Source organism: Struthio camelus, chromosome 19, assembly GCF_040807025.1.
Source record: "Struthio camelus isolate bStrCam1 chromosome 19, bStrCam1.hap1, whole genome shotgun sequence".
NCBI classification, from domain to species: domain Eukaryota; kingdom Metazoa; phylum Chordata; class Aves; order Struthioniformes; family Struthionidae; genus Struthio; species Struthio camelus.
Window position 1 is genome coordinate 509874 of NC_090960.1, and position 17488 is coordinate 527361.

At 62.5% G+C, this 17488-nt stretch overlaps 4 protein-coding genes across 9 annotated transcripts; 2 read left to right on the plus strand and 2 right to left on the minus strand.

Annotated features, from left to right (window-relative positions):
• The first annotated feature begins 505 nt into the window (after positions 1–505).
• On the plus strand, positions 506–3846 carry SYNGR2 (synaptogyrin 2). The gene is made up of 4 exons (XM_068914168.1): positions 506–683; positions 1543–1780; positions 2128–2267; positions 2459–3846. The coding sequence occupies exons 1-4, from the start codon at positions 561–563 to the stop codon at positions 2654–2656; spliced, it is 699 nt and encodes a 232-aa protein (XP_068770269.1). The 5' UTR covers positions 506–560; the 3' UTR covers positions 2657–3846.
• Positions 3847–4220: 374 nt separating this feature from the next.
• TK1 (thymidine kinase 1) lies at positions 4221–7591 on the minus strand. The gene is made up of 7 exons (XM_068913496.1): positions 7438–7591; positions 6948–6979; positions 6762–6875; positions 6587–6680; positions 6170–6259; positions 5972–6091; positions 4221–5846 (listed from the first exon to the last, which is right to left on the minus strand). The coding sequence occupies exons 1-7, from the start codon at positions 7501–7503 to the stop codon at positions 5688–5690; spliced, it is 675 nt and encodes a 224-aa protein (XP_068769597.1). The 5' UTR covers positions 7504–7591; the 3' UTR covers positions 4221–5687.
• Positions 7592–7825: 234 nt separating this feature from the next.
• On the plus strand, positions 7826–11957 carry AFMID (arylformamidase). Of its 5 annotated transcripts, XM_068913330.1 has the most exons (11): positions 7826–7999; positions 8242–8332; positions 8417–8521; positions 8602–8650; positions 8850–8935; positions 9009–9081; positions 9469–9566; positions 10157–10235; positions 10545–10680; positions 11193–11297; positions 11532–11957. In XM_068913330.1, the coding sequence occupies exons 1-11, from the start codon at positions 7970–7972 to the stop codon at positions 11559–11561; spliced, it is 882 nt and encodes a 293-aa protein (XP_068769431.1). In that variant the 5' UTR covers positions 7826–7969; the 3' UTR covers positions 11562–11957. The 5 variants fall into 5 exon arrangements, with proteins under 5 accessions (XP_068769431.1, XP_068769433.1, XP_068769432.1 ...); XM_068913332.1 differs by lacking the exon at positions 10157–10235; XM_068913331.1 differs by lacking the exon at positions 8242–8332.
• Positions 11958–11974: 17 nt separating this feature from the next.
• On the minus strand, positions 11975–16894 carry LOC104140202 (uncharacterized). Of its 2 annotated transcripts, none has more exons than XM_068913329.1 (7): positions 16752–16894; positions 16525–16608; positions 15538–15626; positions 14954–15139; positions 14612–14749; positions 14248–14440; positions 11975–13749 (listed from the first exon to the last, which is right to left on the minus strand). In XM_068913329.1, the coding sequence occupies exons 1-7, from the start codon at positions 16816–16818 to the stop codon at positions 13412–13414; spliced, it is 1095 nt and encodes a 364-aa protein (XP_068769430.1). In that variant the 5' UTR covers positions 16819–16894; the 3' UTR covers positions 11975–13411. The 2 variants fall into 2 exon arrangements, with proteins under 2 accessions (XP_068769430.1, XP_068769429.1); XM_068913328.1 differs by having other exon boundaries at positions 15538–15858; positions 16752–16881.
• Between the last annotated feature and the right edge of the window lie 594 nt (positions 16895–17488).

Here is a 17488-nt window from a genome sequence, read left to right on the forward strand (position 1 = left end):
AGAGGCCGAGGCCCGGAGGAGCCCGGCCGGGGGGGGGGGCCGAGGCCCGGGGGGGAGGCCGAGGCCCGGGGGGGGAGGCCGAGGCCCGGGGGAGCCCGGCCGGGGGGCGGCGAGGCCCGGGGGGGAGGCCGAGGCCTGGGGGAGCCCGGCCGGGGGGGAGGCCGAGGCCCGGGGGGGAGGCCGAGGCCCGGGGGAGCCCGGCCGGGGGGGAGGCCGAGGCCCGGGGGGGAGGCCGAGGCCCGGAGGAGCCCGGCCGGGGGGCGGCGAGGCCCGGGGGGGAGGCCGAGGCCCGGAGGAGCCCGGCCGGGGGGGAGGCCGAGGCCCGGGGGGGAGGCCGAGGCCCGGGGGAGCCCGGCCGGGGGGCGGCGAGGCCGGGGGGCGGCCCAGGCCCGGCCAAGGCCCCGCTGCCGCTTTCCCCGCCCCTTCTGCCGGCGGCAGGGCCGGGCCGGGCCGGGGGGGCGGTGGCGGCGGCGGCGGCCGCCCTCGCGGGGGGCCGGGCGGGGCCGGTTTGGCCGAGCCCCCCGCGGAAGCAGCGCGGCGGCGGCGGCCCCGGCACCACCATGGAGGGCGGCGGCGGCGGCGGCGGCGGCGGCGGCGCGTACGGGGCGGCCAAGGCCGGCGGCGCCTTCGACCTGGGGCGCTTCGTGCAGCAGCCGCAGGTGCTGGCGCGGATCGCCAGCGCGGTGAGTCGGGCCGGGCCGGGCCGGGCCGGGCCGTGTTGTGTTCCCCCCCCGTCCCCCTCCCCCCTTCGGGGCCAGGTCGTCCCCCCTGCTCCCCCCTTCTTCCCCTAGGGCCGTGTACCCCCCTTGCTTCCCCCCCCGGGGCCATGTTCCCCCCCCCCCGGTGCCCCGGTCCCCCCCCCCGGTGCCCCATGTCTCCCCCGATGCCCCATGTCCCCCCCCCCGGTGCCCCGTTTCCCCCCCCAAGGCCGTGTCCCCCCCCCCCCGGTGCCCCGTTTCCCCCCCCAAGGCCGTGTCCCCCCCCCGGTGCCCCATGTCCCCCCCGATGCCCCATGTCCCCCTCCCTAGTGCCCCGTGTTCCCCCCCCCCCGGTGCCCCGTTTCCCCTACCCCCCCCAAGGCCTTGTCCCGTCCCCCGGGGCCGTGTCCCCCCCCCCGGTGCCCCATGTCCCACCTCTGGTGCCCTGTGTCCCCCCCCTCAGGACTGTCCCCCCCCCCCCGGTGCTCCATCCCCTTCCCCAGTGCCCTGTGTTCCCTCCCCAGGGACGTATCCCCCCCCCGCTGCCCCATGTACCCCTCCCCAGGGCTGTGTCCCCCCCCCCCGGTGCCCGTGTCCCCCCTCCCCCAGGGTCGTGTCCCCCTCCCCCCCCAGTTCCCACCTCCCCCAGGGTCATGTTTCCTCCCCGGTGTTGGTGTCTGCCCCCCCCCCGCCCCGGCGCTGGGCTCCAGCCTGTGGCCGTGGCCTGGTCACGGGGCTCTCAGCTGAGCTCCGCCTGGGCCGGCGGCCGCTCAGGCAGCGCCGGAAGGGGGCCTGTCACCTCCGGTGCCGGCCCACCGCGACACCCCGTTCCGGGCTCCTGCAGGTCTTCTCCCTCATCGTGTTTTCCTGCCTCATCGGGGAGGGCTACACCAACGTCACCACCTCGCCCAAGCTCTTCTGCATCTTCAACCGCAACGAGGACGCCTGCCGCTACGGCATCGGCATCGGCATCCTCGCCTTCCTCGCCTGCATCTTCTTCTTCATGGTGGACGTCTACTTCCCCCAGATCAGCAATGCCACTGACCGCAAGTACCTGGTCCTGGCGGACCTCAGCTTCTCAGGTACCAGGGCCAGGGTGGCCCCGGGGCAGGGCTGGGCCGGCTGTGCACAGGCACCACGGGGCAGACAGACAATGGCTGCCCTGTCCTGCTCCCTGGGTGACGTGGCCACTGTGCCTGGTGAAGGCAGCTGCTCTGATCTCTTGGCACAGTGCCTGTGAGCCATGTGCTGCTGCTGAGCACCTAACAGCCTCCTGCCTGCTGAGAGTTGTTGTGTGGGAGGCTGATGTGAGCAGGAGCTGGCCTGCTGGGCTGCACCAGCGATGCTGGGCTGTCCTGTGATGGGTGGGGGGCCTGCCTGGGGCTGGCAGGACCCAGACTCTGCCCCTCATGTGTGCTTCCTCCCCTAGGGCTCTGGACGTTCCTGTGGTTCATTGGCTTCTGTTTCTTGACCAACCAGTGGGCCTGGACACCGGCCACAGATGTGCATGTTGGGGCTGACTCTGCCCGAGCTGCCATCACCTTCAGCTTCTTCTCCATCTTCTCGTGGGTGAGCTATGCTGCTGTGGAGTACAGGCACTTGGCCCTGCACTGCTTGGGAGGGGACGAGGAAGGGCTCTGCAGGCTTTGCAGCCCGGGACAGGCCCTGCCACCGTGACTGCATGTGGCCCTGGTGTCTTGGGGGCTAGTGCTGGCCTCTGCCTTGGTGCCTAGCTCTGATGGCCTCTCTCATTTCTGTAGGGGCTCCTGATCGCCTTTGCTTACAAGAGGTACAAGATGGGGGTAGAGGACTTTGCTCACAACTACGTCGACCCTACCTCAGAGGTCTCAACTCCCTACTCCAGTTACCCGAACATCAGCCATGACAGCTATCAGCAGCCACCCTTCACCCACACTGCGGAAGCCTCGGAGGGTTACCAGCCACCGCCGGTGTACTGAGCCCTGTGCCAGGCAGTCCAGCAGGGACAGCTGTACACGTGCAATTTTCTTCCATGGGGTGGGAAGGGAGGGACCTGTAACTTGAATGGGGAAGGTGGGGGGCAGAAGGGTGGTAGCTGCTTTGTGTGAAGGCCACTAGGCTTTGGTGCTGGCATGCAGGACAGACTGCCTAGTCCTCATGGAGCTGTAAGCTTTCCAGCTGGGAATCGGAGTGTAATGTGTAGCGGTGTGAGTGCTGAGTGCAGACCTGCTGCATGCCGCGAACTCTTCCTGGGAGGATACTGTTTGCAGACTCCTGTGCTGCTCTGCCTTCCTTCCTGGCCCTGGAGAGGTTGAGCTCCTTTCCTTTCTGTTGTGCCTCTGGGGAAGCAGTTGTGGGAGGAAGCAGTGCCGTGTCTGGTTTTCAGCCCTCCCAGGCCTGGCCCCTGGTTCTGGCTTTGGCTGTGCCGTTGTGACTGCTGCCCTGACCTGTCCTAACACTGTTGCCTTTGCCAGCCCTGCTGGCTTTGATTCCCTAAAGTGCCACCTTTCACTTCTTTAGTGAGTGTCTTAATCCCCAGCGCAGCTGGATGGCGCAGTCCAACTCCTGCCTGCCTTTGTGCTCTTGTGCCTTCTTCCCTTCCCTCAACTGTTGCTGGGTGAGCTTGATGCCAAAGCCTTGTGTATATAAACTTCCTTGTGCCATGCCTCCCCCCAAAGCCTGCACTTGGGCTGCTGGTGCTCACCTGAAACGGTTTGGGATCTCTGGAAGCAGCAAGCTCTGGGCTCTCTTGCAGCAGGGCGGTGGCCCCAGCCTTGTCCACAGCTCCAGCTGCTACTGAGGAAGGTCCTTGTGGAGCACCTCCGCTGCTGACTCAATCCGCAGCAGCGCCTACCTTCCTCGCTTGCCTTCCACTAGACGTGGGGTATCCAGAGAAGTCAGGCTATAGTCCTGTGTGCTGCATGCTGCTCTGAGAGCAAAGCTCTGCTCAGCAGCTCACTCTCTCCACAGGCTGAGAGCTTTGAGTTGTGCCTCTCTGCGTATGGGCTCTGCAGGCTGGGTTGTCTCAGGTTATGTTTTTCTGTTGCACCTGTTTTGAAGCTGTTCCCAGCAGCAGTGTGAGGTATGTGAGCTGTAGCTGCTGGGGCTGACATTCAAGTATTTCTTTGTTTGTCACTGTAGAGATGGAATAAACTTTTTCACTTAGCCACCATGGGCCTTTCTTTGCTGAGGAAACAAGTCTGGGTTCCTCTCCTCTCCTCTCTCCCCCCTGCTGAGGGATGGGGCAGGGGGGGTTTCAGGAGGGGAAGCTGTGCAGAGCACTGCTCTGGTCAGCTCTGGTGCTCCACAAACAGCACGCTCATGCTAGTCTAGTGCCTATTTTTAGCAAGTGTTCCCTACTGCTCCTTACGGATACTGTTTAATAGAGGATTTGCGTAGCCAGTTCACAAACAACACCCATGTGACCAGCCTTCCAGCACATGCTGCTGCTTGTATGAAAGATCAGCATGCGCTGTTTGCATAGCCTGATAAGTGAGAGCAAACCTTTGTCAGAGCGGTCTGGTATAGAACACACACAGGCAATTCCATTAAGTTATTTATTAACCTAAAACAGTAGCAGTACTACCTTTCCCCAGTCCCCAAGGGAAAAGCCTAGGCCTGGCAGTGAAGTGCTTGTGAATAGCACAGCTGTAATGACATCAAGCAATGCAGGTGTAGGCAGATTTTTTTCAGGCAGCTCTTGTAACCTTCTGGACAGGTGCCTCTTCCTAGCTGGAGTATTTAGGTAAACAAAATAGTAGTGATAGTAGTAGACAATTTTTGAACGTGGACATTTGACCAAAGCAGCCTGAACAGAACCAGGAACTATTGTGTGGAGCCTGTGGACTCTGACCTATAGGAAAGGCACTTTTGCAAGGAGTAAATGACTTTTAGAAGCTAAGTGAAGCAAAAGGGAAGAGGATGCTTCATCCAAGCTATAGCAGAGGAAGCAGTAGGCCCAAGAATTCTTTGAAGGCTCAGGAGGGAGCAAGAGACATGACTATAATCAAGAACCGTTCACTCAAAGCAGAGACCCTTTTCCAAGTAGCTGGATTTTCACAGTAACAGTAGCCTCGTCTTATACAGGTTAAGTCCTGAGCCTCCAAGCCCTTCACAGATAGCTAAGCGTTGTGAAGTGGCAGCACCAAGCTTGGACTTAAGCAAACGTGATGTTGGAGAGGTCACTTCCTGAAGTGAGGTCTTGCTTTTCCAACAAGAGTCTGTCTTCATAGGTAGACTACTACTAGATGCAGAGGCATTTAAGTTCAAGCCTAAAAAGAGTTTAGAACACAGGTTGTCAAGCTGAGCCTTCTCTTTCCCCCACTCTGTTTTAGTAAAAACTTATAGCAAGCGAGTGTAATGGCAAGCTGACAGGCCATGCACTATTGTTAAGAGGCTGCTGTAAGTAGGGCCAGGGCACTGATACATATTTCAGTTGTATGAAAAGTTGTGCCACAGCTCCCTGAAAAGGAAAGAGATATCTCCTCAAACTATGTTAAAAAGGAAGCGTGTTTCAGGTACTGAATTACTCTACATTGTCTTAAGGAACCTGGACTTCAGCAACAGTACACAAGAGATTAAGAAACAATCCTGTTCACGTGCAAGTACAGGGACTTCTACCAGTCAGCGGCCAGTCTGAACACATGCAGAAGTCTAGGAGAACAAACTAGAAGTATTGCAAACTATTAATGCCCTGCAGCCAGGCTTGGTGCGATGGAGTTTTCCAGTACCTGCCTGTGTGGCTGCATCAGTAATTGCACCTGTCTCTTTTCAGTGTTCTAAGAAAGGGACTCCCTTTTAGTCAGGCTCCTGTTTCAGCTCCCCCCAGCATTCGGTCCAGCTGATCATCCTCTTTCTTGGCACTTGGTGCAGAGAAGCAGCAGCTTGGTTTGGCAGGTAGAGCTGAGACACTTCAGTTTTGCTAAAAGCAGGGGAAGACAGAGCTGATGTCTGGAAATTGCAGCTTTTAGTATCCCCCACTCATGTCGTTCCTATGCTGGAGCCCAAGAGTCAAGAAGCAAAGATCTTTCGGGAGGCAGGTGCATCCAACTGTTTTGCTCCCATGGGCACGTTCTCCTTGTTTTCTGACCCAGGTTGGTGAGGCCTCTTCCGGAAGTAGCAGGCACGGCAGACGGAATGATACTTATCTGCTCCTCCAATCACTTCAACCTGGCAAGAAAGATCGGGAGAGTGACCCTGCGGAGCTCAGTTCACCTAAGGAGGTTCTTTCTCCTAGAGGAGCGTGGCCAGCAAGATGAAGCTATTTAATTGCTTTGTGTTCTGGGGGGACTCACCTCCCTCTCTGCTCCCAGCCTTTTTGTGTAGGAGGCTTCTCGGTAACACTCCATGCACACAGCATTCAGCTTCACCACGCTCTCTGCCAGTGGGACCAGGTTCAGGATACTTCCAAAAGCCTGTGCCAAGAGCAGGGCAGTTCTGTTGGTTGGATTCTATGAGCTTCTTAATACAGCAGCTAAAGGAAAGTGTTCTACCTTTCTCTGGAAGGTCCCGTCAAGAGCAGCAACAATGACAGTCTTCCCAGCATTGGCCATCATCTCACAGAACTCCACGATGTCTGGGAACTAGAAAAGGTACAGAAATAGTAGCTTTGGGGGCAGAAGGGATAGCACTTAATTCAGGATCCAGCAGTATATGCCCAGGCAGTAGCACAGGGCACCAGAGTATTAGAAGAACGTGTCCTACCCAGGAGATGGACTCCAGCTCCACTGTCCTCAGCCTGCAGGGACTAAGGGAAGGGTTTGACCTCAGGAACACAGTCCAGCAGGACCAAGCTGTTCCAGGGCTATTCCCCCCGCCCAGGGGGATCCAGACCTTTTTCTGCATGGGGGTGCTCTGAAGAGACTGTACCCTGCACAACACTCCAGGACCTGCCCTGGCCTTGCACTTACAAACTGTCCCTCGTCAATGCCGATGACTGCTGAGCTCAGCGCCTCCTGGTACACGTCCTTGAGGAGACAGGCAGGAAGCGCCTCCATGGTGTTCCTATGGAGAACAGGAGGTGAGCCAGCCAGGCTGGCCACCCAGACCCACTGGGGGCTGGTTCTTCCTGCGCAAGGGACTCACCTGTCGTGCGTGGAGACACCGGAGGTGCAGTAGCGTGTGTCCTTGGCATACTTCACCAGCAGGCACTGGTACTGAGCGAGCTGGAACCGCCGTACTCGCCGCATGAGCTCCGTGCTGCAAGAGACTGCTGTCAGCAGGCCCTGGACACCTGCCAGCTCCCTGCCCTCCCATCTGACCTGTCCCTACCTCTTTCCAGAGAACATGGGTCCGAAGATCACCTATGGGCAGAACCAGGAGGATCAGTGTACGAGAGTACAGGCCTGGCACAGGCACCGCCGGCCACCCTGTCTGCTACTGGCCTGGCCATCACCCTGCACAATCCTGGTATCCTGCCTGGCACTGACCCCACCCTGCAGCCCCTGATATCCCACCCAGTCCCGGCCCAGCAACACTCTCACCCCTGCAGCCCCGGTATCCTTCCTGGTCCCGACCCAGCCCTGGCATCCCACCTGACACTCCCTGATCCCTGTCCCCACACCCTGAGCATCCCACCCAGTACTGGCGCTGGTACCGGTACCAGCCCCAGGCCAGTCCCAGCCCAACCCGGCTTGCCTGGTACCCGGCCGGCGCCGCCGCCCCCCCATGGCCGGCGCCGCCTCACGCGGCCCCGCGGACACCCCGCCGCCCCCCATGGCCGGTACCACGGCCCGGTACCGAGCGGCCGCGGGCGACGCACCTGGATCTGCCCGCGCGGGCGGCTGGGCGAGCCGGGGTGGACGCCGGGCACCGTCAGGCAGTTCATGGCGCCGCTTCGCTGCCGCGCCGCCGCCGCCGCCGCGCGCGCCCCTCCGCCTGGCCGCCGCGCGCCCGCCAATCCGCGGAGGCGCCGCTGCCCCGCCCCGCCGCGCCCGCCAATCCGCCGAGGAGCCGCTGCCCCGCCCCGCCCCGCCCGCCAATCCGCGGAGAGGCGGGAAAATTCTTATTTCCCTCAGCGGCCGACTCCGAGCCCGCCGCCGCCTTCCCGGCGTGCTCCGCGCGCCCGCCCGCCCGCCCTGCGCGCCAGGGGCTCTCCCACGTCACCGCCCTGCCGCCGCGCGGGCGCCCCCTGGCGGGGCGGCCCCGGGGCTGCGGCCCGGCCCGTGCGCCCGGCCTCCTATGGAGCTGAGGCGGCCCCGCGACCTCGGCCCAGCTCCCGGAGCGGCCCGGCCCCCCCGGGCGGCCAATGGGAGCGGGGCCGCCGCGGGGCCGAGCGGGAGCGGGCCTGAAGTATGGGGAGGTGGCAGGACATGTCCGGGGAGGTACGGCGGCCGGGGGTGGGGGGGGGTGTATGGCGGCCGGGGAGGAGGGGAGGTACGGCGGCCGGGAGGAGGGGAGGTACGGCGGCCGGGAGGAGGGGGTACGGTGGCCGGGGGCGGCGGGCAGGGCTCGCCCCGGCTGAGCTGGGCCGCGGCCTCGTCCGGCCCCGAGCGTCCCGGGCTGCCGCGGGGCAGAGCCCGCACCCCGCCGCGCCGCGGCGGCCCTCAGCGCCCCCGTGCCCCAGGAGCTGGAGGAGCAGTACTCCCCCAGCCGCTGGTCCCCCCGCCTCGACCCGGACGCCGTGATCGAGGCCCACGAGGAGGCGCTGAGGGCAGGTGAGGCTGCGTGCGCCAGGCCCTGCCCGGGGTGAGGCGAAGCCCCTGGGCACCGTGGGCAGAGCCTCCCGACGTCCCCCGCAGGCACCCAGCGGGCCCGGACCACCACGCACGCCCTGCTGCATGTCCCCTACGGGCACGGCGACGGGGAGAAGCTTGACGTTTATTTGCCTGCGGATCCTTCTGGAAGTAGGTGACCAGCAGGGTGGCAGCGGGGAGGGGTGGGCAGGGGCTGCGCCTGCCTCCTGACCCTGTGTCGTGCCTTGCAGCTTTCCCAGTCCTTGTCTACATTCATGGTGGATACTGGCAGTGCTTAAGGTGAGGCAGACCATTTGTGGGGGGAGCCCTTGGGAGGGGACTACCTGGCCTGCCTTTACCATCCTCCTTCTCAGGAGAGCAGCCTTGAGCCTAGACTTGCCCTGGGTATTCTGGGTCTGATCAAACCTGCGGGGCTCCAGCCAGCCCTGGGGGAACGCCTGCCCCACAGTGTGTGGCTAACCTGCGATTCCTTCTCCAGTAAGGACGCCTCGGGTTTTGCAGCCCCCGCACTGGTGTCACAGGGTGTTGCAGTAGTGGCCGTGGGTTACAACATAGCTCCCAAAGGTAGGTGGTTTCCAGCGGCAGCTGTGACACCCCTCGCAGACTCAGGGCCCTACTGACTGTGCTCTCTGCCTAGGCCACATGGATGAAATGGTGGCCCAGGTGCGGCGCAGCCTCGTCTTCCTGGTGCAGCAGTACTCCCAGATCAGGTGGGCAGTGCACAGCTCTGCAGCGTGCCTGGTTTCCCCCACCCCCTGCATCAGCAGTCTCTATGGCCGTTGTCTGGCCTTCAAGACAAACTGTGCCTGTGTCACTCCCTGGGGTGATTTAGCGTATGGGGGTGTCTGTGGCAGCCACAGGGTGCCAAGTCCTGAGGTATAATAAACACCTGGGGTTGAATACTGTGCCAGGCCTGTGTGTGTGCTCCTTCACTGTTGGGCAAGGGATTGGCTGATGGACTGGAAGGTGCGTCTCAGCTGCTGTGTTTGGGCTGCAGCCCTTGGGAGTGTTCTGCCTCCTCCACTCTGAACAGGATGCCTGCAGGCGGGGTGTGCTGCACAGTCCCTTCTTACACGCTCATGGCTCCTTTTCTCTAGCGGTGTTTACCTGTGTGGACATTCAGCGGGAGCTCACTTGGCAGCTATGGTGTTGTCAACGGACTGGGCAGAGTATGGAGTGACACCTGACATCAAAGGTAGTGCCTGGCCTCCCAGAGACCCCCCCCTGCTCCCCTGTGCTCTGGAAAGCTGGTGCTTGGGGCTAGGGTGCTGTCCTGGGGCATCTCCTCCTTTCCTGATCCAGCTGCATGGCTCTGGGCTGCTGGGCAGTGGGGTACGGCTCCATCAGTGCCTTCTCTGCAGCGAAGCTGTTCCCGGCCAAGTGCATGCTTGCTGGCAAAGGGGGGATCTGTGGGGAGTGACTCATCTTTTCCAGGGGGCTGAAGGAGAACTGGTGAATTGCACTCAGATGTGGCCGTCTTTCTGCTAACTCTTCAGGGTGCCAAAGTTGGCCAGTTCTGTAGTGTGTAAAGCTGTGTAAGATGACTTGCCTCAGCTGACTGCAGCCCACAGATGTTGGGAATACAAGAATGTGGGGCTCCTAGGACCAGCTGCCCCTGTAGGTGTAAGCGTCCTGTGCCCATCAGGCAGCTCAGCAGCGCCACCAAGGGCTGAGGCCTCCCTCTGCACCTTGAGAGACGTGGGACATGGGTGCAGAGAGGAGTGATCCCACAGGAGTGGCCTGAATGGTGGGGCTGCTCACACCTGCCAGTGTCTCTGCCTGCAGGAGCTGTTCTGGTGAGTGGTGTGTATGACCTGGAGCCCATTTTGCATGTCTATGTGAACGATGCGCTGAACATGAGTCGGTGAGTCCAGACACTCTAGTGACAGTGATTGGGAGAGGGCACGGGCAGCTGGCATGCAGGCATGTCTTTGGCCAGCACAGCCTATGGCAGACACCAGCCCACCCTGCACCCTGCTCTGCCTGTGTCTGCACAGCCTGCCCGCACAGAAGCGTACCGTGCACAGCATGCCTGCAGCCTCCGTACCTGACCCAGGCACAGGCCCTGCAGCCTCTGTCTTACTCATGCACACAAACCGAGGACATGGGAGCGCTCTCCTCTCAAAAGGTTTGAGAGGCATGCTGGCTGTCACTAAGCTGTCTCCTTCCTCAGGGAAGTCGCCCAGAGGAACAGCCCCATGCTATGCCTCACCGGAGCGGTGCCTGCAGCTGCGGCCTGTGAAGTGCTTGTGGCCATGGCCCAGTACGACTCCCCGGAGTTCCGCCGGCAGTCCCAGGAGTACTGCCAGGTGAGCTCCAGCAGCGCCTCTGCCTCCCTGCGCCCGGCTCTGCGGGCGCAGCAGCACAAACCTGTCCTGCTCTGACCTGCCTCCGTCCTGCAGGCCTCTGTGAACTGTACAAGATAAGCAGGCTCTGGCTTTGAGAGCTCTGGGCTGGCAACTCCAGCAGCACAGGGGAGAGTGCTGGAGAGCAGTGCTACAGAGCAGTGACTCTCCCTGCCTGTGGTGCACAGTTGCCTTCTCTGTGGATGAACAAGTACAGGCTCCCACTTTGGGAAGAAGTCCTGCTTGCTGCTGGGCTAAACTGGGATGAAGAGCTCGTGTGTCGTAGCAGAACAGTATTTCTCCTGCTTGTGGTGATGGCTGTTGTCTGAAGATGACTCTGGGTGTGTCCCTGCTTGGGGAGGATGCTTAGTCCTTGCTGAGCAGTTGCCCTTGTTGCACTCTGTTCGGGGCCTAGCATACAGGAGAGGAGGCAACCCGATCGATGTCCCTTCCTGCCAGTGCTGGTCTCTTTGCAGGCCCTGCGCTCAGCTGGCTGGACTGTCTCGCTGTTGGATCTTGCTGGTGTGGATCACTTTGACGTCATTGAGAAGTTATCGCAGGACAGCTATATCCTGACTCAGGTAAGGGGAAGAGCTCCTATGCAGTCCCCATCTTTTGCTGTCCTGACCACAACAAAGATCAGCCAGGCCAGAAGAAGGGCAGTGGCAGTGTGTGTGCTTCCCCTGCATAGTGGGGTGGATGTGGGGCTGCTGCTTCTGGTCTGGTTATCATCTGCCGAGGGCTTGAAGAGAGGAACGGTTCCCCCAGATATGGAGGAACAGGCACCATTCACAGGGTTTGATTCCTCATTTCAGGTGATTCTGAACATGATTTCAAGAGCTTGATTACATGTTGGGAGCAAACTGGAGGTGAGATACATCCTGCCCACAGCCCCATTCCAGCCTGCTGGGTCTCCTCCTGCAGCACAGGATGTGATTACTGTCTCTGAACACCTCCGTGTGTGCTGCCTGGGACAGATGTGCCTCTTCCACTGCTCCCAGTCTACAGCCAGGCAGGGGGGCTGCTTGGAGCAGGAAAGCCCTAGTTATTACCAGTACTCTCACCTGTGCTGACATTTGTTTTCTGAGGTGCTTCTGTGCTTTGGGAGTGTTGCCTGTTCTTGCAGCAGGGCTGGCAGGCCTGCAGTGGGTCTATCTGGAAGACCGAATGATAAATTTTGTTCTCTTGGCTTCCTCCAAACTACTTATTGCAAATGTAAAAATAAATAGGAATAACTGCTGTCCGGATATAAATCTTCTTCCTAGGGATAAAGTGTTGTGTTAAGCCATCAAGTACAAACTTAAACTGATGCATAAATAATCTCCTCTCCAACCTTGGAGCTCTGGTCCCCTGCAGCTGGGCTCTCCTGTGGCTGGCAGCAGTGAACACACCATGCTCTGAGAAGGGCCCAGCCCTGTGTGCACAGGTATAGCACAGGGAATCTCTGGCCCAGAAGCGACAGACTCAGCGTTACAGATATGGAAGGCCAGAGAGCCAGCCTGTGGCTGCTGGAGAGACGCTGCGTTCGACTGGGGTAACACAGGCCACTGAGATGAGGAGTCATGGAGAACGTGTTTAGGAGGTGGCCAGTCAGCCAGCTTGAGGGCCGGCCTGGAAGGGGAGAGCCAAGCAAAGCCTGGGTGGATGAGGGGAACAGGCTGTGGGGGCAGCTGGGCCTCTCTGGAGAGGCCTGTCAGTGGCCAGGCTGGGCTCATACACCTGTGAGAGTCCCAGTCAGATTTTCGGTGCTGCTCTGCAGTGGCCCCGGTCCTACGGCTGTGAGGCACTTTATGTCCTCAGGAGCACTTGCCCCTCAACAGGGACTGCCAGGCTGCGACGTTGTCCCCGCTGCATAGTCAGGGGAGGGGCACCCTTGGGGGACAATGTCCTGCACAGCTGCAGCACTGCCACAACACTTTATTTAGATCTCAATTGCCTCATTACAACAGCAAGAGCTGAGCTGAGAGCACTGGGCTGCAGAGACCGCTTCCTGCCCTGCCATTCTTGTGTAGCACAACCCAAAGGCCCCTGATTCAGACTGTTTTCTGTCTTTGGCTTTGTGATATGTGCTGCTGCTGCCCCACACTGCATGGCTGTGAGCAAGCTGCCCAGCTGTGCCCTGAGCATCCCTCAGGATCTTTCTTCCTGCTGCAGCTTGTACACACATGTCCAGTGCGCATGTGTTAGGTAAGTGCATAGCCTTGGAAGCAGGGGGTGTCTGGCCCTGCTTTTGGGCAGTGTCTCCAGTGACTGCGTTACAGGAACAGCATAGAGCTGTGTGGGCTGAGGACTAGAGGCTGTTCTGATTGTGTGTTTGCTGGGCTGACTAGTGAGGTGGGGAAGCTGCCTTGGAGTGGTCTGGTGGTGTGAGATGTGGACTCCCATCCCTCCAGGCACATCTGCAAATCAACTCCCTCCCACAGAGTGCTCCCATCTGGGAGGGTGCGAGCTCTGGTCTTGGCAGGGTTGGGCTCTCGCACTGGTTTGCAGGGCTGCAGGCAGGAGAGGTTATTGTGCTGCAGCCTGTCAGGGACATGCCTGGAGCATGTTCTGGCTGGTCCCGGACTCGTTGCTGCTGGCTGCCAGGAGGATGGGGGATGGGACAGTTGCCCCAGCCTCCAAACTTGCCTGCAGCAGCCAAGCAGGGTCAGCTTCAGGGCTGGGGCCAGGAAGATGCCCGTTCTCGCGTCTCAACTCAGTCGCCACCTCTGCTCCAAGGACTAGCGCCCAGTCCTAAGGCCAGTTTCTCCTGGCACTTCCTGGCCACAAAGTCCAGCTTGTTCTTTGCGAGCTCAGTGTCATGGGCGGAGATGTTCCAGTGCCAGACTGCACGCAGAGAGCGTGCTGACCAGGGGAAGAGCAGCACACTGACAGCGTGGCCCGTTTTGGCCACCTCCTCCTCGCTCACTGCCTGCATGCGCTTGCACAGCTCCGTGGGAGATGGCCAGTCTCCCTTCACTCCCACCAGCACGATGTTCGTCTCCACAGCCGTGAGGTTGATGGAGCAGAGGGGTGAGTTCAGCTCCTGGATGCCTGGGGGAGGCATGGGTCGTTAGGCTGTGGGTCTGGTGCCAGGCTTCTCAGGAGAGGAGGCTGCAGTGTTGCACTACCCCGGCTCCTGGGCTAACAGAGGGGCCTTTTGCCCTTGAGCAGCACCAGGATTATTGTGGGCACCACGCAGGGAAAAGGCATTGCATTGTCCCTGGATGTCATCCAGTCAGGCAGGAACCCCAGCTGGATTCTCACCTGGCTGGAGATCCAGCACTACAGCTGAGGGAAGGTGCTGTTATCCCCCAGCAGTCGAGATCAACATCAGCCCTCTGGCGCAGGACCGTATTGTAAAGCGCGGTGTGAACCCAGCCCAGGGCTGAGCCCACCACAGAGCAGAGCTGCTCTGGGGTACGGAGGAGTCCTGCCCCCTGGGCGTCCAGCTAACAGACAGGGCAGGAGCCAGCTCTGTGGCTGCGTGTGGAAAGCTGTGTGGTGGTGTTCTGCCAAAGGCACCCGTACATCCCAGGACACCTGAGATACCTTGAGCAAAGCGGCGGGCGTTGTCGTGGTCTCTGCGCAGTGTTGTCTCTGCGTGCTCCAGCCCAATGCGGGCAGCAGCTGCCAGCACACCTGCCTGTCGCATCCCCCCTCCCAGCAGCTTCCGCACACGCCAGGCCTCGGCCACGAACTCCCTGCGTCCGGCAAGCACTGCTCCAGCCGGGGCGCCCAGGCCCTGCAGATCCAATAGAGAGCTGATCCTGAGAGCTGCCCCGGGGCACTACCCGCATCCCTCCCGGGGGTTCTCCCCTGCCCTAGCCAGCAACCTGGGTGCATAGCCCCATGCATCACGCCCCTGAAGAAAGGCAGGCCCTCAGCTTGCCCAGGGCGCCCCGTGTGAACGCACCTTGGAGAAGCACAGGGACACAGAGTCACAGTGCTGGGTGATCTGTGCTGGCTCCACACCCTGGGCCACCGCCGCGTTCATCAGTCGTGCTCCGTCCATGTGTACCCGCAGCCCATAGCGGTCAGCAAGCAGGCGGACCTGGGAGGAGGCAAAGGAGCAGCTGGGCTGCTAGGAACCGCTGGATGGACAGAGCCTGGAGGAGCTGCCAGCGCCAGCCCAGCGTGAGCTGCACTCTGAGCTGCTTGGCAAGGGCTTATGTGTCCCGGCTGTGCTGTCCTGCAGAGTCCAGCCTGCCTGCACCAGGGCAGGGTCGGCCAACAGCTGCTGGGACGCGAGTCCTACCTGCTGGAGGTAGGTGAGGGGCAGTGCCCGCCCCCCCGCAGAGCTGTGCGTGTTCTCCAGGCAGATGAGCTCAGGGCGGGGGTGGTAGCGGCTGCCGTGGGCCTCGCGGATGGTCAGCTCCAGCTGGTCCAGGTCGAAGGTGCCATCTGGCAGGTCTGGCAGCGCCTGGAAATGGACCCCAGCGACCTGGGCCGGGGCAGTGCAGGGAGCAGAGCTGACGAGGGACAGTGGCAGTGTATGGGTGGGGGGCCCAGCCCCTCTCCCCTCTCATATCCCCACTCTTTCCCTCCCCTGCTCTGAGCGTGATCAGATCCCACTTCTGCCCCAGGCTGTGGCTTGCTGCTCTCTAGGGGATCCAGGTGATTCCCCCAGTCCAGTCCCCCGTAGCCAGAGGAGGGCAGCAGCAAGCTGCGATCCTGTCCCTCCAGCCTGCCCTGCGCAGCCTGTGCCTGCCCCACTCGGGTCCTAGGGCAGCCCGGCGCTAGGTTCCCCTCCCTAGGGCCCGGGTTGGGGGTGTCCCCAAGAAGGAGGAGGTTTGGGGCACTGGCTGGAGACCTGTGAGCCAGGCAGCACGCAGCACCTACCTGAGCGACCCCGCCGTGCTCGTAGACGTGCAGGTGGGCCTCCCTCCCCAGGAGCAGCTGGGCCCCTCGGCGCTGGCAGTGGCACATCACTGGGACAGGGGAGAGGCAGTGAGGCTGGGGCACCGGGGGGGCAGCACTGCGAGCATGGAGTGGGGCCGTGCGGGGAGAGCAGGCGTGGACTCAGCTGGGGTGATACCAACGGGCTGCGTGAGCTCTGGCAGTTTGGAGGGCTCCACTGCGCGAAGGCTGAGCACACAGCACTTAAAGACACGTGCCACATCCTTCCTCCAGCGCAGCATCTCTCCACAGCGGGGCTGGCTCCTGCATAACGCAGGGACGTCAGCTCTGTCCCCTGAAGAGTGCTGGAGCTGGTCCGAGCTGGACCATGTCTCTGTTTAACTGGGACCTGCCAACGATGGCTGGAGCTAGGGGAGCCAGCTGGCAGCAGTGCGGTGATGGGAGGGCGCTGACTCTCCTCCCTGCCTCGCGCGTGCACGTGGCCAGAGTTGGAGCTGAGTCCACCCTCCCATGCAGCGCGCAGCCAGACCCTTGCTCACTGCAGAGGGCAGAAAAGTGACCCGGGTAAAGGTCGACTGAGCAGTTCTGCTCGAGGCTGAGCACGGGACTCCCTCCTATCCAAGGGGAGACACTTGCTCATCGGCAGCACGAAGCAGGAGAGCAACTCCTGGGTCTGCATGGAGTTGCGCTGCACTGCTAAAGACGGGGCCCAGGAAGGGGCAAGGAGAGCATGGAGCTGCCTGTTCCTAACAGCTTTCCCCTGCAGCCATTCAGTCATGAAAAATCTGTGGCTTTCTGAGCAGAAGTGGGGCTTTTGCTCAGTATCCTGCAGGGGAGCAGGGAGCAAGGGGTTTCCGTTGCCCTCAGTACCCACTCGACCAGCACCGCTCTCAGCGTGCCACTTGGCTGCTGCTGGGTCGCTGGGGCTGGAGAGCGGGGCAGGGGCTGCGCCGAGCCCTGGGCACTCACCCGCAATGAGGTTGGCCATCGTGGCCGTTGGCACAAACAGAGCATCCTCCATCCCCATGGTCCTCGCAGCCAGACGCTGAAGCTCTGCGTGGAAGAAAGGCACAGGGGATGCCGTCGGGGACGGAGGGGCGGCGAGACACCCCAGAGGTCTGCGCTGCAGCCCGCCCGGCGCCCCAGCCCCCGCAGCCCCCGAGGAAGGCTCTGGGGGCGCTCCGGCCCTCGCTCACCGTTCACCGTGGGGTCCTCCCCGTAGTCGTCGTCGCCCACGGCGGCCCGGGCCATGGCCCGCCGCATCGCCGCGCTGGGCCGGGTCACCGTGTCGCTGCGCAGGTCCAGCACGCGGAGCGGGGCCGGGCCGGGACCGGGACCGGGGCGGGACGGGCCGCCCGGGGGGCCCCGCGCGGGGCCGCGCCGCAACGCCCGTCCCGGTCCCGGTCCCAGCAGCGGCCCCGGCCCCGCGCCGGTCCGGGCCCCGCGGAGCGCAGCCCCCGCGCCGCCGACCGCCCGCATCGCCGCCGCCGCCGCCGCCGCCGGGGGGGGAGCGGCCCGCCCGCCGCAAGGGCTCCCGGGGCGCGTAGTCCGCGGCCGGGCTCCGCCTCACCGGCCCCGCCGGCTGCCCCGGCCGTGCGCCCCCGGCCGTGCACCCCCGCGGTGCGCCCCCGCCCGGGACCCCAGCTGTGCACCCCCGCAGTGCGCCCCCGCCCGGGACCCCGGCCGTGCACCCCCGCCCGGGACCCCCGGCCGTGCACCCCCGCGGTGCGCCCCTGCCCGGGACCTCAGCTGTGCACCCCTGTCTGTGCGCCCCCAAGGTGCACCCCTGCCTGGGACCCCCAGCCACATGCCCCCGTCTGGGCACCCCCATCTGTGTGCCCCCGCCTAGCTCCCCCTGCCCGGGGACCCTCTGGCCGTGGGTCCTGCCCAGGAATCCTGCCCTGTCCGGCTCCCCCCTCTGGGCACCCCCCTC

Bases quoted from the DNA above. Each gene is read 5' to 3' on its own strand.
- SYNGR2 (XM_068914168.1), top strand. From the start codon at position 561: ATGGAGGGCGGCGGCGGCGGCGGCGGCGGCGGCGGCGCGTACGGGGCG. The intron at 684-1,542 runs GTGAGTCGGGCC...GGGCTCCTGCAG, and splicing joins TGGCGCGGATCGCCAGCGCG to GTCTTCTCCCTCATCGTGTT. The intron at 2,268-2,458 runs GTGAGCTATGCT...TCATTTCTGTAG, and splicing joins TCTTCTCCATCTTCTCGTGG to GGGCTCCTGATCGCCTTTGC.
- LOC104140202 (XM_068913329.1), bottom strand. From the start codon at position 16,818: ATGCGGCGGGCCATGGCCCGGGCCGCCGTGGGCGACGACGACTACGGG. The intron at 16,609-16,751 runs GTGAGCGAGGGC...TCTTCCACGCAG, and splicing joins GGAGGACCCCACGGTGAACG to AGCTTCAGCGTCTGGCTGCG. The intron at 15,627-16,524 runs GTGAGTGCCCAG...CCCCTGTCCCAG, and splicing joins GATGGCCAACCTCATTGCGG to TGATGTGCCACTGCCAGCGC.
- TK1 (XM_068913496.1), bottom strand. From the start codon at position 7,503: ATGAACTGCCTGACGGTGCCCGGCGTCCACCCCGGCTCGCCCAGCCGC. The intron at 6,980-7,437 runs GTGCGTCGCCCG...TTCTGCCCATAG, and splicing joins GCCCGCGCGGGCAGATCCAG to GTGATCTTCGGACCCATGTT. The intron at 6,876-6,947 runs GTAGGGACAGGT...AGTCTCTTGCAG, and splicing joins CCCATGTTCTCTGGAAAGAG to CACGGAGCTCATGCGGCGAG.
- AFMID (XM_068913330.1), top strand. From the start codon at position 7,970: ATGGGGAGGTGGCAGGACATGTCCGGGGAG. The intron at 8,333-8,416 runs GTGAGGCTGCGT...CGTCCCCCGCAG, and splicing joins CGAGGAGGCGCTGAGGGCAG to GCACCCAGCGGGCCCGGACC. The intron at 10,681-11,192 runs GTGAGCTCCAGC...GTCTCTTTGCAG, and splicing joins AGTCCCAGGAGTACTGCCAG to GCCCTGCGCTCAGCTGGCTG.